This window comes from Microcaecilia unicolor, chromosome 3 (assembly GCF_901765095.1).
Source record: "Microcaecilia unicolor chromosome 3, aMicUni1.1, whole genome shotgun sequence".
In the NCBI taxonomy this organism is placed as follows: domain Eukaryota; kingdom Metazoa; phylum Chordata; class Amphibia; order Gymnophiona; family Siphonopidae; genus Microcaecilia; species Microcaecilia unicolor.
The window spans coordinates 153,788,343-153,805,436 of NC_044033.1; the positions used below are offsets into that span (position 1 = coordinate 153,788,343).

Consider the following 17,094-nt stretch of genomic DNA (forward strand, 5'->3'; position numbering starts at 1 on the left):
GGGGGGCGGGGGGCGCCTTGGAGATATTTAGAAATTTACTTATGTATTTTCAATACAGTTATTTATCATGATATTGCTTTGTTATGCATTGATGTTATTATGTTTAAGTATTTTATAATGTCATCATTATTTTGGCTTATATGAATGTACTGTAATAGGGAAAGGGGGATGGGACTTGATCTATCACCTTTCTGTGGTTAAAATCAAAGCAGTTTACATATTATTACAATTCAAGACCATATAGCTCTGACAAAGGATTACTGTAGCTACACTGAAATAAAATGTAAACCAGGTGTCTCCCAAGGGCCTAAAAATCAGAAAGGATTGTGGGTTTGGGTGTTAAGTGGCAACTCCCCTCCCCTATCCCAAACTTACTGAGCAGCAGGAGGCAGTTCCTTTTCACAAACAGGCGCTTTGTCACATCTCCTGATGTCAACGACGTGTATGGACAGTTCATTTCTGCCAGAAGTCCGCTCACCTCCAGCTGGAACCCTTCAGCTTCACCAGGGCCTTTACATGGTAAAAATGAAAAATCCGTGTTTGAAACTTTTTTTTTTTTTAATTAACCTGCTGATGCTGTGCCACATTCACATAAGCCTGCTGCTTGAGGGCAGCTACAAGGGAAAGGGCTTTCATTACCACTCTAAAAGTGGTGTGGGAATGAAGTTTGTAGGGCTGTAGCATTTACGGAGCAATTTTCGAAACTGTGCAGGCAGGTGTAAAGTCTGTGGGGGAAGTACCCATGAATCTTGTGCCAGTCCTCTGAATAGAAACTTGAAAATTACCTAACAAAAATATGCCCACATAGATCTGCATCCTGCTGTTTTTGCAGACACGGTTTCTGGTCAAAACAATGCATGTGGTTCTGAAAATACAAAACTATATGTTGCCATCATCTACGTCTTAATCCCACCACAGAATGCCTATGCAAACAGATGAATAAAACAAACTTATAAGAAAGTCAGTTTTGCAACAGTCCTTTTGCATGGGTAAACAGACATTTACCCACTAACCCCGGGATTCTATATATCACGCCTGGATTTCTGCGCAGAAATTGAAGCATATTCCATAACAATGCACGCATCTTAATTAGTTGACAAGCTAATCAGTGCTGATAATTGGATGTTAACAAGCAATTATCAGCACTAATTGGCATTAGAATTTACATGCACTACTTGCTAAATGTATTCTATAATGCAGTCTGGGTAAATTCAAAGTCGCATAGTTAAAAGTGGGCATGGTTATAGGAGTGGAACGGGCGGGTCATGAGCGTTTCTAAAATCTATGCGCATTATACAAAACACCTGCTCCGCGCTGAAAGCAGGCATCAGGATTTACACCAGGTTTTAGTTGGCGTAATTGACTGTGACTAAATTTAGTCACATGGAGCAGCACTTGGCGTATTCTATAACATATGCCTAAATTAAAGTATACTTTATAGAATACGCACTGATATCCACATAGAAATCCAGGTGCAATATATAGAATCTAGTCCTAAATGCACTCTTTTTACAATATGACAGACACCAGACCCTATTATCTAGATTCTTGGAATGTTATCAGTGGGCAAGAGATAATGGCTATGTTTGCCTACTACAGACAATGATTAAATCATCAATGAACACTTGTGACAAGAAGGGAGAATGAGATTAACAGGGAAAGGAAAAAAAAAGGCAGGGACCAGGACTGGTGCCTTTCTCCTTCAGCAGTATGAAGCTCAATCCAGAACTTCTCAGCGGTTACTAAACTCAGTTCTTGCTATGCACATTTAAAATACTAGATTGTGCACCAAGTAGTTAGCTTTTATTAACAGTGTGATTTCTGATTCTAGCAGTTTCTTCATATACATATTCTGTGCAAGGTTAAACTACGTGTATTTGGTTATCAAATTTTATTTGGACTTTTACTTGACTATATGCAATACTTGTTGGAATTACCTTTACGTAATGCTCATCTGACATCGAGAGACTATCTTCTCCTCCATTTTCCATGTTGTAAAAGTCTTCGTTACAGATCTATTCATACCAAGCTAGTAGGAAATGGAACTCCCTACCAAAGTCGCTCAGATGTGTTACCGACTACTTGAAATTTCATAAATTGTTGAAAGCTTTCTTATTTAATGAATTCCTTGCCACTGTTGATGACGTCCACCTTTTCCGTTTTGCCTGTGCCGCCCGGGAAAGGAAGACACCGCGCCACTCACCCCCTCCATGGCATGCTGCAGGAAGGCTCTGATGCGACTCGGGTTCCTCCCTTCCATGATCCTAGCAGCAGAGCGCAGTTGAGGACGTCCATCGTCCACGTCTTCGACCCCCGTCCATCTTCCGCCCCAGGTCTCTCTCATCCAATCACAGCGCGTTTAGCTCAGCGAAACGCAGTGTAATTGGCTGAGAGATCTCCCGCTGAAGTCTGGCAACGCCCCTGGATCACGCAGGGAAGGATGTCCAAAAAGGAGTTGGGAGTCCTACGAGTGAAGGACGCCCAAAAAGGACGTCTTTTTGGAATGGGGTTTTTAAATTATTATAATAAGTGAAGGACGTCCAAAAAGAACGTCTTTTTGTAGTGTTTTTTTTTTTGTTACAGGTGCAGGACGTCCAAAAAGGACGTCTTTTTAGAGGGTTTTTTCTTTTTTTTGCGTGCACGTCCAAAAAGGACATCCCTAATGACATTTTTTTTCTTCCGATTCTTTCCTTTGCCCCAACGAGAGGTGTAGACCTCCCATTAGGTTTTCCACGGTAAGGGAATCGGAAAACGGTAGTGCATCTCATTATGCTTTGGATCATTTGCATTCCGTTTTCGTTAGCTGCTACCGTGACAGGAAAATGCCCTTGTGCGCTAAACTGGCTAGAACCAGTTTAAAACCCACGTTGCTGGCTCGTTAGGTTTAGTGCATCGGGCCCTGTGTCAGGTAAATTCTAACTGAGCAGCTTTAGGGTAAGACCAATTGGTAACACAGATAATTTGCTTCCCACCTGATAACTGCAATGCAGGTAACACTGATGCAATTACTACCACCTACTGAGGTGTCACTAAGTGCTCTGCAATATCTGCTGTGTTAACAATTAACGCACAGTAAGGTACTGTGTGTTAATAAGGCATAACTCACATCTATACACACATCAATCGCAGCGAGGGTGACAAAGGAAAGAGAAGCAGACACGATGTCCAAACAATTTCCTTTACTGTAACATCCAAGTCTCAGATGTTCTTTCCTTTGTCACCCTCGCTGTGATTGATTTGTTTGTGTGACCAAGGGTTATTGTTCTTTTGTCTTTTTGCCATAACTCACGTCTATTCCATACGCCATTCCAGGCTATGTGGTTAACACAGGAATTAGCATGCACTGTCAAGCCTCTGCTTCAACTGTTAGCGTGCATCTGCACTAATTCTCAAATTAGCTGCTTAACACATTTTAGCAAAAGAGACCTTACTGTTAGTTGCTTGCACATTCTCTTCTAGTTTACAAAACAGCTTTAGCTCGGACACCAGCCAGGCACAAAGTTTGGTGAATTCAGGAGAGGAAGCTCCTACAGAGGCCGCGTTCATCAGAGCTCCATCTTCCAACAGTGGCCCCTTGTACCTTTAAAGGAAAGAAAACAAATCTTAAAATCAACCAGAGAACATAAGCTATAAATTTAAAGTACATAAGAACTGAATTGATTTGCTCTTTTCTGACACTGACAGATCAGATTATGACCCATGAACTGCATGTCTAAAGGCTCAAACTTAAAGAAGCCTGACAGCTGCATCTTTCTGGCTAAGAGCTCTGACTTCAGCATTCTGTGTAGCCAGAGCCTTTGTAGCCTTAGATTCCTATACTTTCTGCTGAAACTGTGAATTCTGGGTCAGGCTGACTCTTAAGAGCATTCTTCCCTCTCCCCTGACAGAGTCGGTGCCACTGAGACTACTTCACAAAGTTTGAAGGCGAAGAAGTGTTGAGGATCTAGATAACACTATAATAAACATGGGTGCTGGGGAAATTCCTATAATGAAATGGCAATTACAATCTTCAGTAAAAGAAACCTTGGAAATGCTGTGTTCTATAAACAAAGGTTCTCTGTGCTGTAGCATTTAGTGTGTTCCATTTTATGTAAACAATACAGTAAGACAGAAATTAGCTGAGTAACACAGAAATCAGCTGAAATTGCAAGTTGGGAGGGGATTGATGCCCAATCCACTGTATATAAGGCACTGTTGTGTTGTATCTACTACTACTACTAAACATTTCTAGAGCGCTACTAGGGTTACGCAGCGCTGTACAGATTAACAAAAAAGGACAGTCCCTGCTCCAAGGAGCTTACATCAGAGGGGTGAGATGATCAACCGACCCTTTATCACAGTGGTCTCTCTCTCCCTCTCCTAACAAATTGCTATTTGTTACTTTGCCTAATTACTTTGTCTGATTACTTTACTGATTACCTTGTCCAATTATTTTGCCTAATTACTTTGTCTAATTGCTCTATTGCCTGATTGCTTTGTTATTATCTATAATAAAGCCTATCCCTTTGGAAGGAACCTAGCTTCTGTCCTTTCTATCACGGTATCTTGGGGTGGATGTAAGGAGGTAGAAACCCTATTTGCCCCACATTTCCAAATTGTATATTTCTTATGGTAAGTAGATATATCAGAGAAATAATTCCCACATAATTACAGGTCTCCCGAGATCAGGTTGTCAGAGGGGGCCATGTAAGAACAGACTCCACTATAAACAGAACATAACAGTAGCTATACTAGGTCAGACCAATGGTCCATCTAGCCCAGCATCCTGTTTCTAACAGTGGCCAAGCCAAGTCACAAATAACTGGCAGAAACCAATTAGTAGCAGCATTCCATGCTAACAATCTTGGGGCAAGCAGTAGCTCCCCCATGTCCATCTGAATAGCAGACTATGGACTTTTGCTCCAGGAACTTGTCCAAACCTTTTTTTAAACTCAGATACGCTAACCGCTGTTACTACATCCTCCATCAGAGTTCCAGAGCTTAGCTATTCATTGAGTGAAAAAATATTTCTCCCTATTTGTTTTAAAGTATTCCTTCCTTGAGTGTCCCCTAGTCTTTGTACTATTGGAACAAGTAAAAAATTGATTTACTTCTACTCATTCTATACCACTGAGGATTTTGTTGACCTCAATCATCTCTCTCCTGAGCCGTCTCTTTTCCAATGACATCAGGCTTACTGATCTGTAATTTCCCAGATCACCCCTGGAAACCTTAAAAAAAAATCGTAATCACATTGGCCACTCTCCAATCTTCAGGTATTACGTGCAGGTAAAAGTACAAATGTAAAATAAAATGCACCATCATCTGCCATTGTAGGACATGTTCCAAAGGGTGGGGTTTACAAAAACACAGAGGGGAATTCTATAAGGAGATACCTACATTTAGGTGCTAGGAAAGCATTTATTTGGTGCCTACTTTTCTGTAAAGAATACTCATGTAAGTGGCTAAAAATGTGTCTATATTTAAAGTGCAAACACTTGCACCAGCCACACGGTGGATATAAGTGCTCACACCTAGATTGCCTGTCAGAGTTTCAGGATATCACCAATGAATATTCATGAGAAAGAATTTGCATGTCAAGGAAGCAGTGTATGCAAATCAATCTCATGTATATTCATTGTGGATATCCTGAAAACCTGACTGAGGTTCCCTCCTCCTCCTATCAGGACAGGGTTGGGAAACGCTGATTTATGCACCATATCCACGTGAAAACCCACTCACAAAATATACTACTACTACTTAACATTTCTAGAGCACTACTAGGGTTACGCAGCGCTGTACAGATTAACAAAAAAAGGACAGTCCCTGCTCCAAGGAGCTTACAATCTAATGGGCGAAATGTCAAGTAGGGACAGTCCAGATTTCCTGAATAGAGGTATGATGGTTAGGTGCCGAAGGCGACATTGAAGAGGTGGGCTTTGAGCAAGGCTTTGAAGATGGGCAGGGAGGGGGGCCTGGCGTATGGGCTCAGGGAGTTTATTCCAGGCATGGGGTGAGGCGAGGCAGAAAGGGCAGAGCCTGGAGTTGGCGGTGGTGGAGAAGGGTACTGACAGGAGGGATTTGTCTTGAGACCGGAGGTTACGGGTAGGAATGTATATATGCACTATGATATGTACTCAGAGGCTGAACAAATTTCAGTTTCGGTACCAAAACCAGCCCCAAATCCTTTTTCGCCCTGGTTTTGGTTTTGTACACCACAAAGGACTGTAAGGTAGTCCCGGGGGGGGGGGGGGGGGGGGGCTACTCTTTCTATTTTATTTCTACTGCAATTGCAAGTAATCCAGTCATGATCTCAAACAACAGCGTTTCCGGTAAACAGTGTTCCAAATAAATGCTTTTGATACAAAATTTTAGCAGGAATTTAAGTCTGTAAATTTAGGATAAGCTCCTTAGGAATTAGCCTCTCTATGGAGTTATGATGTCAGCTGTCACTCTTGAGTGTCGCGCCAAGACAGCCACTGTAAAAGCACCATGGCTTTTAGTTTCAGTTTTCAATAGCTGCGCTCCATGTGTGTGGAGGTTATTTGCTTGGAGGTAAAATACAGTCTCTTATTTAAATTATTATTTAAATTATATTCTGGTCTAGATTCTGTGGGTTTAGCAGAGGGCTGCAGACTACAAACTCCCAGCGGCCCTTCACTGGTTCACATTCACATAGAGAATGACACAGGGACAAAGTTTGTCCCCGTCCCCATGAGCTCTGACCCCCATATGCACAAGCATAGTTTTGCTGGAATCAGTTTTTTTTCTCCTTAAGAGAAAACTACGGCATGCTAAATAGCAAAATAGCACTGGTTTAACTGCTCTCACAGTGCTCTGATCTCGCCGATATGCAGACTTCAATGTAACTTGCACGGCCTAAATTTGATTGGCCTTGTCATGTCTGCAGCCACTCCAGACTTCTGAAAAATCACAAAAGACACATCTCTCTCCAGGATCCTAGAACGTGTAATGATGGACAATCACAGCCTTAACTATTGGACAGGTTCCTGGAGGAAAAGTCTATAGTCTGCTATTGAGACAGACATGGGAAGCAACTGCTTGCCCTGGGATTTGTAGTATGTAGTGTTGCCACAATTTGGGTTTCTGCCAGGTACTTGTGACCTGGCTTGGCCACTGTTTGGAAATAGCATACTGGGCTAGATGGACCATTGGGTCTCACCCAGTATGGCTACTCTTATGTATGTTCTTATTGCCAAGAAATAAGGGGGAGTGGAGATGCACACATCAGCACAATTTAATAAGCCTTTAAAGTTGCAACCAAGGGATAAAAAACAAAACAAAACAGAGGAAAGTGAAGCCTTTATCAGCAATGTAGCAGGCTCCTCTTGCAGCGCTAAGGAGATCAAAAGGTGTTACTTACACTTTCCTGCAGCCAGCCGTCAGTGATTTACCAAGGCTGGCTCCGTGATCTTCCTCCTGCCAACTGCCACCCTCTCTGTACTAAGCAGGAAGTTGCAATAGAGAGGGCGGGACTTGACAGGAGGAAGCCCATGCAGCTGGCCTATGTGAATCGCCGACACTGCTGGCTGATTGCAGGAAAGTGTAAGTGGCGACACCCGCAGGGAGGATAGGATTTTTTTTTTACTGCGGGAACAAGGCTTTTTACCGTTCCCACAGGGCAGTAAAAAGTTTTGTTCTCACATTCGCAGAAATTCTTTTTAAAGTGTTGTCGTTAACGCAGATTTACAGCGGTTTACCGCTTTTGATTTTACCATTTCTGGTTTTGTCTGCAGTTTTGGTTTCTGCCAGCCTATACAAAGAGAATACTGCTTAGCTGGAAATTGTTCATTTACATGAACATATTCACATACACATATGTTAACACCTACAATAGCACCATTTACGTATATTCTTGTTGTCCAAAACTAGGCATCTTCTTACAGAATTACCCTTAAAAAGACCCACACAATTTAGCAGGTGGGTACTTTTAAACTTGTAAAATTTTCAAAATTAAAGTTCACATCTCTCCTGGCAGCCTTAAAATTATCCCCCTAATGAAGTCCACTGAAATATTTTCAGGTTAAATCTCACATATTCAACAAGTTTCAATGCTGTTGAAAAAGGTAGGCTAATCACTGCTACAAAATCTTTAACAAAAACAAAAGATGGAGGGAAGGGAACAGACACTTAACAGTTTATCTGCACTTTGCACTCTGCTCCTCTGAGAAAACTGGCTGGGTGGAATAAGCCTCTTGTTAAATACAGATCTCAGGATAGCAAGGATGACACTGTGCCCTGGAGGCAGGGAGGACAATCTATCATACTACTGAAAGAAAAATCCATTATGACACACCAACCCCCAACAGTGACTTCAGAATATTTTCTTTGCTGAATCAGAATTATATACTTACAAAGTAGAACTATGCCATTATACACAGAATAAAAAACTCCATCTATAGACAGCTACAGACCATCTATCACCATGCATTTGGAGAGCTTCTGCGGGATTAGGATAACATGTTTGACATGAATCTGTTGCATTAGGGCTTCCCAAACTGTGGGTCGGGACCCCAGATCTGCCTTTTGGCTCACAACCTAGATGGGCTCTTCATAGGTACATCATTAGTCTGCACCTTGGGGGAGGGTGGGGAAGAAGTCACACAATTTTATTTGGCTGCAATTATGGGGTCACGGTCACAAAAAGATTGGGAACAACTGTGTTATAGTCTTCTCATCCCAACTCCTTCTCTCCTATCAGTGTAAATGTTAAGGTTTCAACAGAATAAGCACCCAGAAATGAATTGTACTCGCTTCTGATGCCTAATTTTCATTTAAACATGCACAAAACTGTTTTCTGCTTTGTGAATAGTTCAATAGTGCATGGCTCCCAAAAAAGAAACGTGCCTCACCCAAGGTCAAGGGAGCATGCTGCATTTGCAATACTGAAAAGTCAAAAGCAAATGTTTCAAAGTAAGAAAAATAAACAATGAGAAAAGCTGGGGACACAAGCAACGCTGATAATCTAGAGCTATCTGGAATGGAGGGCTATTTGTACAAATCCAATCTTATGCTCTTCTGCATCTGGCTTAGGTTTTAAGTATCTACAGTAGGATGAATCAATGTTTTTCCTTATTGTGCTTATCCTATATGAATATGAAACTGATGGGATTCTTGTTTACTGTATGGTTTCAAAGTATTAAATCATTGAAAAGGTTTCTCAGTTTGTGTTACTAAGAGTTTCTAAAAATGGCTTCAGGAATTTTCTCTGCATAATTACCACAGTTGCACGATGGTGAATTTTAAGATACTTTTTAAATTTTCAATATGAAACACTTGTAAACCTTAACATTTAGGTGGAATATGTGTTATCTTTCAACATTCACAGCATATAAAGAAATATAACTTCAACTATTTGAGTGGTTGAAGTATGCAAAATGACAGGCCATGTTTTGGATTTAATTCCTTCCTTCTCCAAACCTGTGCTCAAACCAATTCAAATATGGTAGGTAGATACCTGCCTTAGAAATAGCTTAGAGTCTAAATTGGTACTCAAAGCAACAAGGGCAATGTGACTTGCATCAGGCCACAAGGAACATTAGTGGGATAAGTAGGATTTGAACCATGGTTTCCCCAAGTCACAACCCAATGCTCTTAACTACCAGATTTCTCTTCTATACTCTTATCTGGAACATTCTCATTTTGATACTTCAGTTGTCATAGAGTATAAACTACTATTCCGAGGCACTGCCCAACCTTTTTTATTCAGAAAATACCATCTGAAAAGTCAGCCCTACCATTAAGTGCTGTCACCAACAGTGACCAGTCAAGGCGTGTTATCTCATGGTTCTCTTCCAACCCAAGCCTACAGTTGAAGCATTTGGTATGCAAGACTTCTGCTGTCTTTATAAACATGAACACCTTTGCTGTGCACAATCAAGTGACTTTAAAATCAATGCTATAAAAGCTCTTTACTCACTGGCCTGATCCACACATCTACTCTGCAGGCCAATTCTGCTCTGTAGCTTGAAAAAAAAACAACAACAATGAATGCTAATGATCATGGACAATAACTATGCAAGTTCCCTGCTGCATGGGAGAAGGCCATTTTTGCCAAGCCAACTTCAGATACTGTGTTCAGTTCCATGTGTGTACCTCTAGGCTTAGTGTAGCACTAACCTTAGACTGCAGCATTGAAAAATAGACATTACATAACCGTATATATATCTACTGGGAAAGCTTTGAGCACGCAGGCTCGAAGTTTCACAGACATTGATATATGCAAAAAATTCATCATGATTGGCATGGCTTGGATAAAAATATAATACTGTCTCATACAGTACAGGCAGGGCCTTAGAATTTATACTTAGAAAATTAACAACTTAAAGAACAGTAAAAACAATACTTTCCCAGGGCATATTTACTACATTTTAAAATACCATTATTTCATTTAGCTGTGCCATCAAAAACAGCAACAACAAAAATGGAATGAGATATAATTCTGTGATCTGGTTAGGCATTCCTCATATTGAAGAGAAGGCACCACACAAAGACAAATTTCACACCAAACCTAGATTTAACTTGGGAGTGACGGGGCCTTTATTCAGCAAGCTGAAGAAACCTCTAAGACAGAAGATTGAGACAAAAAGTATTTCTTTTTTTTAAACAAGTCAAAGAAATCAAAGAGAAATGAGAGAATTTCAGTCTCTCACAAGCTTTCCTGGCCATGGTTGCTACAACCATGCCACCCTTGCCAGGTCTGAATTTGAGCTTTTGAAAGATGACTTGAGGGGCTGGTGCAGGTGTGCACTACAGAGACGGACAAGCATTTGCCAGCCCAACATTTTGCTCTGCTCGTTAGGCCAGAATCCTTATCAGAAGAGATGGTACAATTTTTGAATCTGGAAAAATCTAGGTTTCTTATAGACTGTGATATCTTTTACTGCAGGGGTTGCCAAACGCACAGGAACAAGGATAATGGGAATCCTGCAAAACCCACAGGATCCCCTCAGGGATGAAAGAAATTGGCACAGGATTCCCACAGGAGTGTAGTCAAAATCTCTGTTGATGCCAGAACGAAGCTTGGAATGCCCAAAGAGAGGTAGCTGGAGCACAAGACTGAGGCTTGGAACACTCACTGGTTAAATAGTGAATACCACCCAAAACCCAAAGTGAGAGGCTGTTGGGGGTCACGATGAAATGGAGGGCTGCCAGAGAGTAGGTAATAGAGTTGATTCTTGTGGGTACAGGTGGGGATGGAGGAGATTAATTGTGGGGATGGGTGGGGATAGAATGGATCTTAGCGGGTAAGGGTGGGTACGGGTTAAATTCCAGTGGAGATGGGCAGGGATGAGTGAAGTTTCCGGCCCTGTGCAATTCTCTATTCTCAAACCCAGTCCTCAGGATATATCCAGCCAGTCAGATTTTGAAGATATCCACAATAAATATGCAAGAGATAACATACAGTGGAAATAGTGAAAGCAAACTTAATCTCATGCATATTCGGGGTCCGTTTACTAAGATGCGCTGAAAAATGGCTTGCAGTAGTGTAGGCGTGGGTTTTGGGTGCACGCCAATCCATTTTTCAGCGTACCTGTAAAAAAAAAAGGTCTTTTTAAATTTTTTGACAAAAACGGACATGCAGCGAAATCAAAATTACCATGTGTCCATTTGGGTCTGCGACCTTACCGTCAGCCACTGACCTAGCAATAAGTCTCACGCGGTAACCGGGCGGTAATGACTTACCCGTGTCAAATGCCACTTGGCGTGCGTCCAATAATAAAATTTTTTTAGCCGCGCGTCTCGGACACATGCCAAAAATGAAATTACCACAAGAGCCAAGCAGTAACTGGGCGGTTAACTCCATTTTGGCGTGCGTTGGGCATGCATAGAAGCTTACGCGGCTTAGTAAAAGGGCCCCTCAGTGTGAGTAGCTTGAAAACCTGAGTGTCTAAGTGTATCCAAGGACTGGGTTGAGAACTCCTGCTTTACTGAACCATCAGAAAGGTAATGAAAAGATATTCTGGCATATGAACATTTTAGGCCTTAAAGGTCCCTTCTTCAATTGCAACCACAAGGCTGGAAATAGATCAGGACACATTTACATCTAGAAACAGTTGTGAGATATGAATCACTACATTGAAAGGCTTCAAAAGATGCTTTACTAATTAGATCTCTGTTGACAAGGACAACAAATCAAAATGTGGAATGTCACCTTTTTTTTCAATTATAGCTCAAGTTAAGTTACATTCAGATGTAGTATTTCCCCATTTACTAATAGTCTGGACTCGATAACACCTTTAATGTGTATTAACAACAGAAAATCTCATTTTATGTAAATTACTCTGCAGTAAACAGCATGCATTAGCAGCAACTAAATGAACCCTTATGTTAGGGAATAAAAGCAAGAAAGAAGCCAGTATGATTTAATTGCTCAATGTTTACTTTTACTGAATTTTTGTACTGCATTTTATTGTAGTTACATCTCAAGTCTGTATTTGACCAAGTGAAATTTGGCTATTCTTGCAAGCCGCACTCTAGTATTTTGTTGATTGAAAGGACAGAATTAAAATTGTCTTACCCAATAATGTCCTTTCCTTTAGTCAGCTGCACCATTCTGAACAAATAAGTGCTATCCCTTCCTACCAGCAGACGGCGATAGAAAAAAAACAGTCTTTTCCAGCAAACCCTCTGATGCTCAGAGAAATCTCCAGTATACATCATCTTCTAGAACAGCGAAGGTCCCTTTGTAATGCACGCCCATAGACATAACACTACAGAGTGGCACTCAATAGCCTACGTCTCCAAGGATTGTCTCATTGCTTATTATTTTTTTAAACTGTGCAGGAAAGAGCAGAGCACCACGAAGGCAAGCTTCAGAATGTGCAGCCAACTAAAGGAAATTTCACCCTCCTTGTCATCTGGCTGCACCATTCTGAATAAGTGGGATGTATCCAAGCAGAATTAGTAGACGGGGAAAGACAAAACGGGCAGCTCTACCAAAGTCTGAGCGGGCCCTGGCGAACACATCCAACCTGTAATGCATCAAAAAGGAATGGAGTAACAACCACATCACCAACCCACCTTCAATGTCTCCGTCCTAGAGATCACCTGAGCCCTTGTCAACTGGATCTTCAAACCCAGAGATCTCTACAAACATAGGCAAACTCTATATTTGCCTTGATCCACTGCATAGTAATGGTCTTGGAGGCCACCTGGCCCTTATGAGGGCCATGTAACAAAATCTGTAAAAACGGTTCAAGATCATCTGACTTTCAGGAAGTCTCTCAAGACCTACTTATTTGGGCAAGCTTACCCTAAAGATCCAGTCCTGCATCTGTGATTCCTGGACTACAAATCCTATAAAGACCTTGTGAACTCAATTACTTTACCTTACCCCTGTAACTTTACGCCATCCATATCACTTTCACTTTATTGTACTTTACTATTTCTTAAATGTTGTAAGCCACATTGAGCCTGCCAGTGGTGGGAAAATGTGGGGTATTAATGATATAAAATAAATAAATAAAATGAATAGATGATTGGAGAGATGAAATTCATCGGTAGCCTCCAAGAACTCAGAACAACGTCCACTGGACCTCCTGGTTCACACAGAACACAAAATTACAAAACTCATCTATTTCTAAATCTCATCCCATCTCCTGTGGGGTTCCACAGGGATCAGTTTTATCACCACTGTTGTTTAATCTATTTATCAGTCCACTGACTTTGTTCATTCAGTCCTTAGGTATTATTTCATATTCCTATGCTGATGATTTTCTTCTGATTCACTATGTAAATCCATCCACCATAGATTTGAAACCAGTCGAGGACTGTCTCTGTGAGGTTGCCATATGGCTTTCCGAACAACATCCGATATTAAACCCGGATAAGACAATAGCTTCCTGGGTAACAGGACATATTCCTGCGCCGTCCTTCATTCCAACATTATTTGACAGGCAGATTGATCTTGTGCAGTCTTTCGATATCTAGGTGTGATTATAGACTCTGCTCTCTCTTTCAATGATCAGATATCCAATGTTGTGAAAAAATCATTTTACTATCTACGACAATTACGCTCCATCAGGAATTCTATAGATAAAGAATGCCGACATACTCTAGCATACGCTTATATTACAAAACAATATTGAAACATTATTTATACTGGCATTACGAAAACTAACCTAAAACATTTACAAACTATTCAGAACATAGATGCCCATATTGTCTGGCGAGCCTCGAAATATGATAGGGTCACACATCTCTTACGCTGCCTTCACTGGATTCCGCTTTAAACTGCAACACCATCTTACCTTGCAACCCTAACTATTCCATACACACCAATGAGAACGCTCTGTTCACTTACAGACAACAGACTAGTTATACCTCCACCTTCAAGGGCTAGATGGGAATCAACCGGTGCATCAGCATTCTTCTTTTTATCCCCAGCATTATGGAACTCTCTACAACAGTCAATTAGGTTAGAACAATCATACTCTCTTTTCCATAAAGCTTAGTCAATTAGGTTAGAACAATCATACTCTCTTTTCCATAAAGCTTAGTCAATTAGGTTAGAACAATCATACTCTTTTCCATAAAGCTTTGAAAACTCATTTTTACCAAATAGCCTTTGATATTTGAAACATTTTAGTAGGAAATCCACACAGGTGCCTAGAGTGCTTTAGACTGTTGTAAGGAAATGTTAATATTAAGTAATTGTGTATGACTGTTATGGGAGTGAGTGCTCGTGTTACTATCTTCGGTATGGACGTTTTGTTTGTTCTTTCCTATCAATTAATGGAATTCCTAGTTTAAATTAATTTGTGTGTCATTGTACAATTTTTTGACTTGTAAACCGTTCTGACTTGCCATGCAATAAGTGACAGTATAGTAAATTAATAAACGATAAAGGAGAAAGACAGAGACCACATTGGGCAGAAAGGAGGGAACCATGCAGATAGATACCAAATCCTCAGAAAAGGAGATGAATGGATCCCAACTAGTCAACACCAACCACTGAGACTCTCGAAGCCAAAGTGAGTGCTACAAGAAAAAAAAATACCTTGAAAGGTAAGGTCCTTAACTGAAGCACATCACAAGGGCTCAAAGGGAGCCCCAAAGAGTACACAGAGGACCAAATTCAGGTCCCATGAAGGAAATGAAGGACACATCAGAGGCCACAAATGAGCAGCTTCTTCAAAAACAGGGCCACCTCCCCATGAGCTGCTAAGGAGAGACCTTTCACTCTGCCCCAAAAACTAGAAAAGGCAGCCTCCTGGACTTTAATGGAATTCAATGCCAGTCCATCATCCACCCTTACTGCAAAAACTTAAGACATTCGGAATCTGAGCCTTCCAGGGAGACAGTGTCCACTTGTCTGAAAACCTTCCAGACCCGCACGTAAGCCACCAATGTGGAAGACTTATGGGACTTAAGTTAAGAGATGATAGGTGTAAAACCATGCCTTATGCACCTCTTTTCAAGGGCCAAACCATAAGCCAAAAGGGATCTGGATTCTCTATTTCTACTAGGGTCTCATGAAGAAGGATGTATCACCTGGGTATAAGCAGCTTGGCTACCAAACAGCTGCACAAGGTTTGCATACCACGGTCGACTGGGTCAATCCGGAGCTATGAGAAGGACGGACAAAGATGAGGATCGCACGCTATTCTGCCCAAGAGTCTGCAATCAAAGGTCATGGAGAGAAGACATACAGGGACGCCTCCACTGGCCACGGTTTGACCATAGCATATATTCCCTATGAAATGTCCTCCGTCTGAGGATGAAGCAATGCTCCATCATGGCATTGGAGTGCATAGCTATCAGGTCAAAAACTGGCAGACCCCAAATGGCCCCAGCTCCCACTCTCCAACTGAGAGCGACCAAGAAAGTCTGCCTGGATATTGTCTTTGCCTATAATAATGCACCTCAAACAGAGCTTGAAGAAGCCTCTCCATCCAACAGCAGAGGCTCACCACTTCCAGTGTCACCACCTGGCTCCTAGTGCTACCTTGCTTATGCAGACTGCCGCTTTGGAGTTGCCCGTCAGACTGCTTTCATTCACAGCAGAGGAAGAAATTCCACCAAGGCCAGGTGTACTGCTTGAGTCTCCAGGTGAATAATTGAACAGGATGCCTCCAGTGGGGACTAGGTCTCCTTTGCTACTCTGCCTAAGCAACGAGCTCTCCAGCCAAGGAGACATGCATCGGTTGTAACCACCACCCACTGTGGAGAGTCCAGCAAACTCTCCTGAAGGAAGTGGTAGTCCCACCAGCCAAGACTAGCTCTCGTTTTGGCTGAGAGAGGCAAACGTCACTGAAGCCCATGAAACTGAAGCCTACAAGAAAATTCACTGCAGAGGTCGCATATGCTCATGCCCAAGGCAACACTTCCAGAGTTGCCACCATGGAGCCCAAGAGCTGCAGGTAGCCTCAAAACTTGGAAGTTGGTAGCTCACATAGCCTGCATTTCTGGACCTGTAGCTTCGTTGCCTGATCCTCCAGGACAGAAACCATCCCCTGAGCTGTGTTGAAGCAAACTCCTACATATTCCAAAACCTTGGTAGGGAGCACGTGAAACTCTGATCATTTCACCACCCAGCCCAGTCTCTCCAGGAGGACTATGACTTGAGAAGTTGCTCTCCTGTTCTCTACCTCCTAGTTGACTCAAATTAGTCAACTGTCCAGGGTAAGGATGCATTGGGATGCCCTGGCACCTCAGATGGGCTGCCACCAAATCACCTTGGAAGGGGGCCCAATGCCCAAAACTGGAAATGGTGCCCAAGCACACAAAAACAAAGGTACCACTTGTGATGATCCACAATGAGAACATGCAGGTAGGCTTCCATAAGATCCAAGGACATCAGGAACTCGCCTGGCCAAACTGAGGTGATCACTGACTAGAGAGATTCCATGCGGAACTGCAGGACCTGAAGGCAAGCATTCACTCTTAGATCCAAGATGGGGCAAAAGGAGTCTGGATAGAAAACAGAGAGTAGGATTAAATGGTCAGTATTCTCAATGGAGAAGGATAGTTAGTAGGGTTCCCAAGGGGTCTGTTTGGACCGCTGCTTTTTAACATATTTATAAATTGCCTAGAGATTGGAGTAACTAGTTAATTAAATTTGCTGAAGTCACAAATTTATTCAAAGTTGTT

The 17,094-nt window shown here is 41.8% G+C and overlaps 1 protein-coding gene across 1 annotated transcript in view; it reads right to left on the bottom strand.

Moving 5' to 3' along the window:
• The window catches only part of FAM98A (family with sequence similarity 98 member A), an 84,585-nt gene that overhangs the window by 54,740 nt on the left and 12,751 nt on the right, over positions 1–17,094 (bottom strand). The window contains exons 2-3 of the mRNA XM_030196506.1: positions 3,432–3,580; positions 376–510 (exon numbers count right to left, since the gene is read on the bottom strand). Coding sequence (XP_030052366.1) covers positions 376–510; positions 3,432–3,580 — 284 coding nt within the window. The remainder of the gene's footprint in view (positions 1–375; positions 511–3,431; positions 3,581–17,094) is intronic.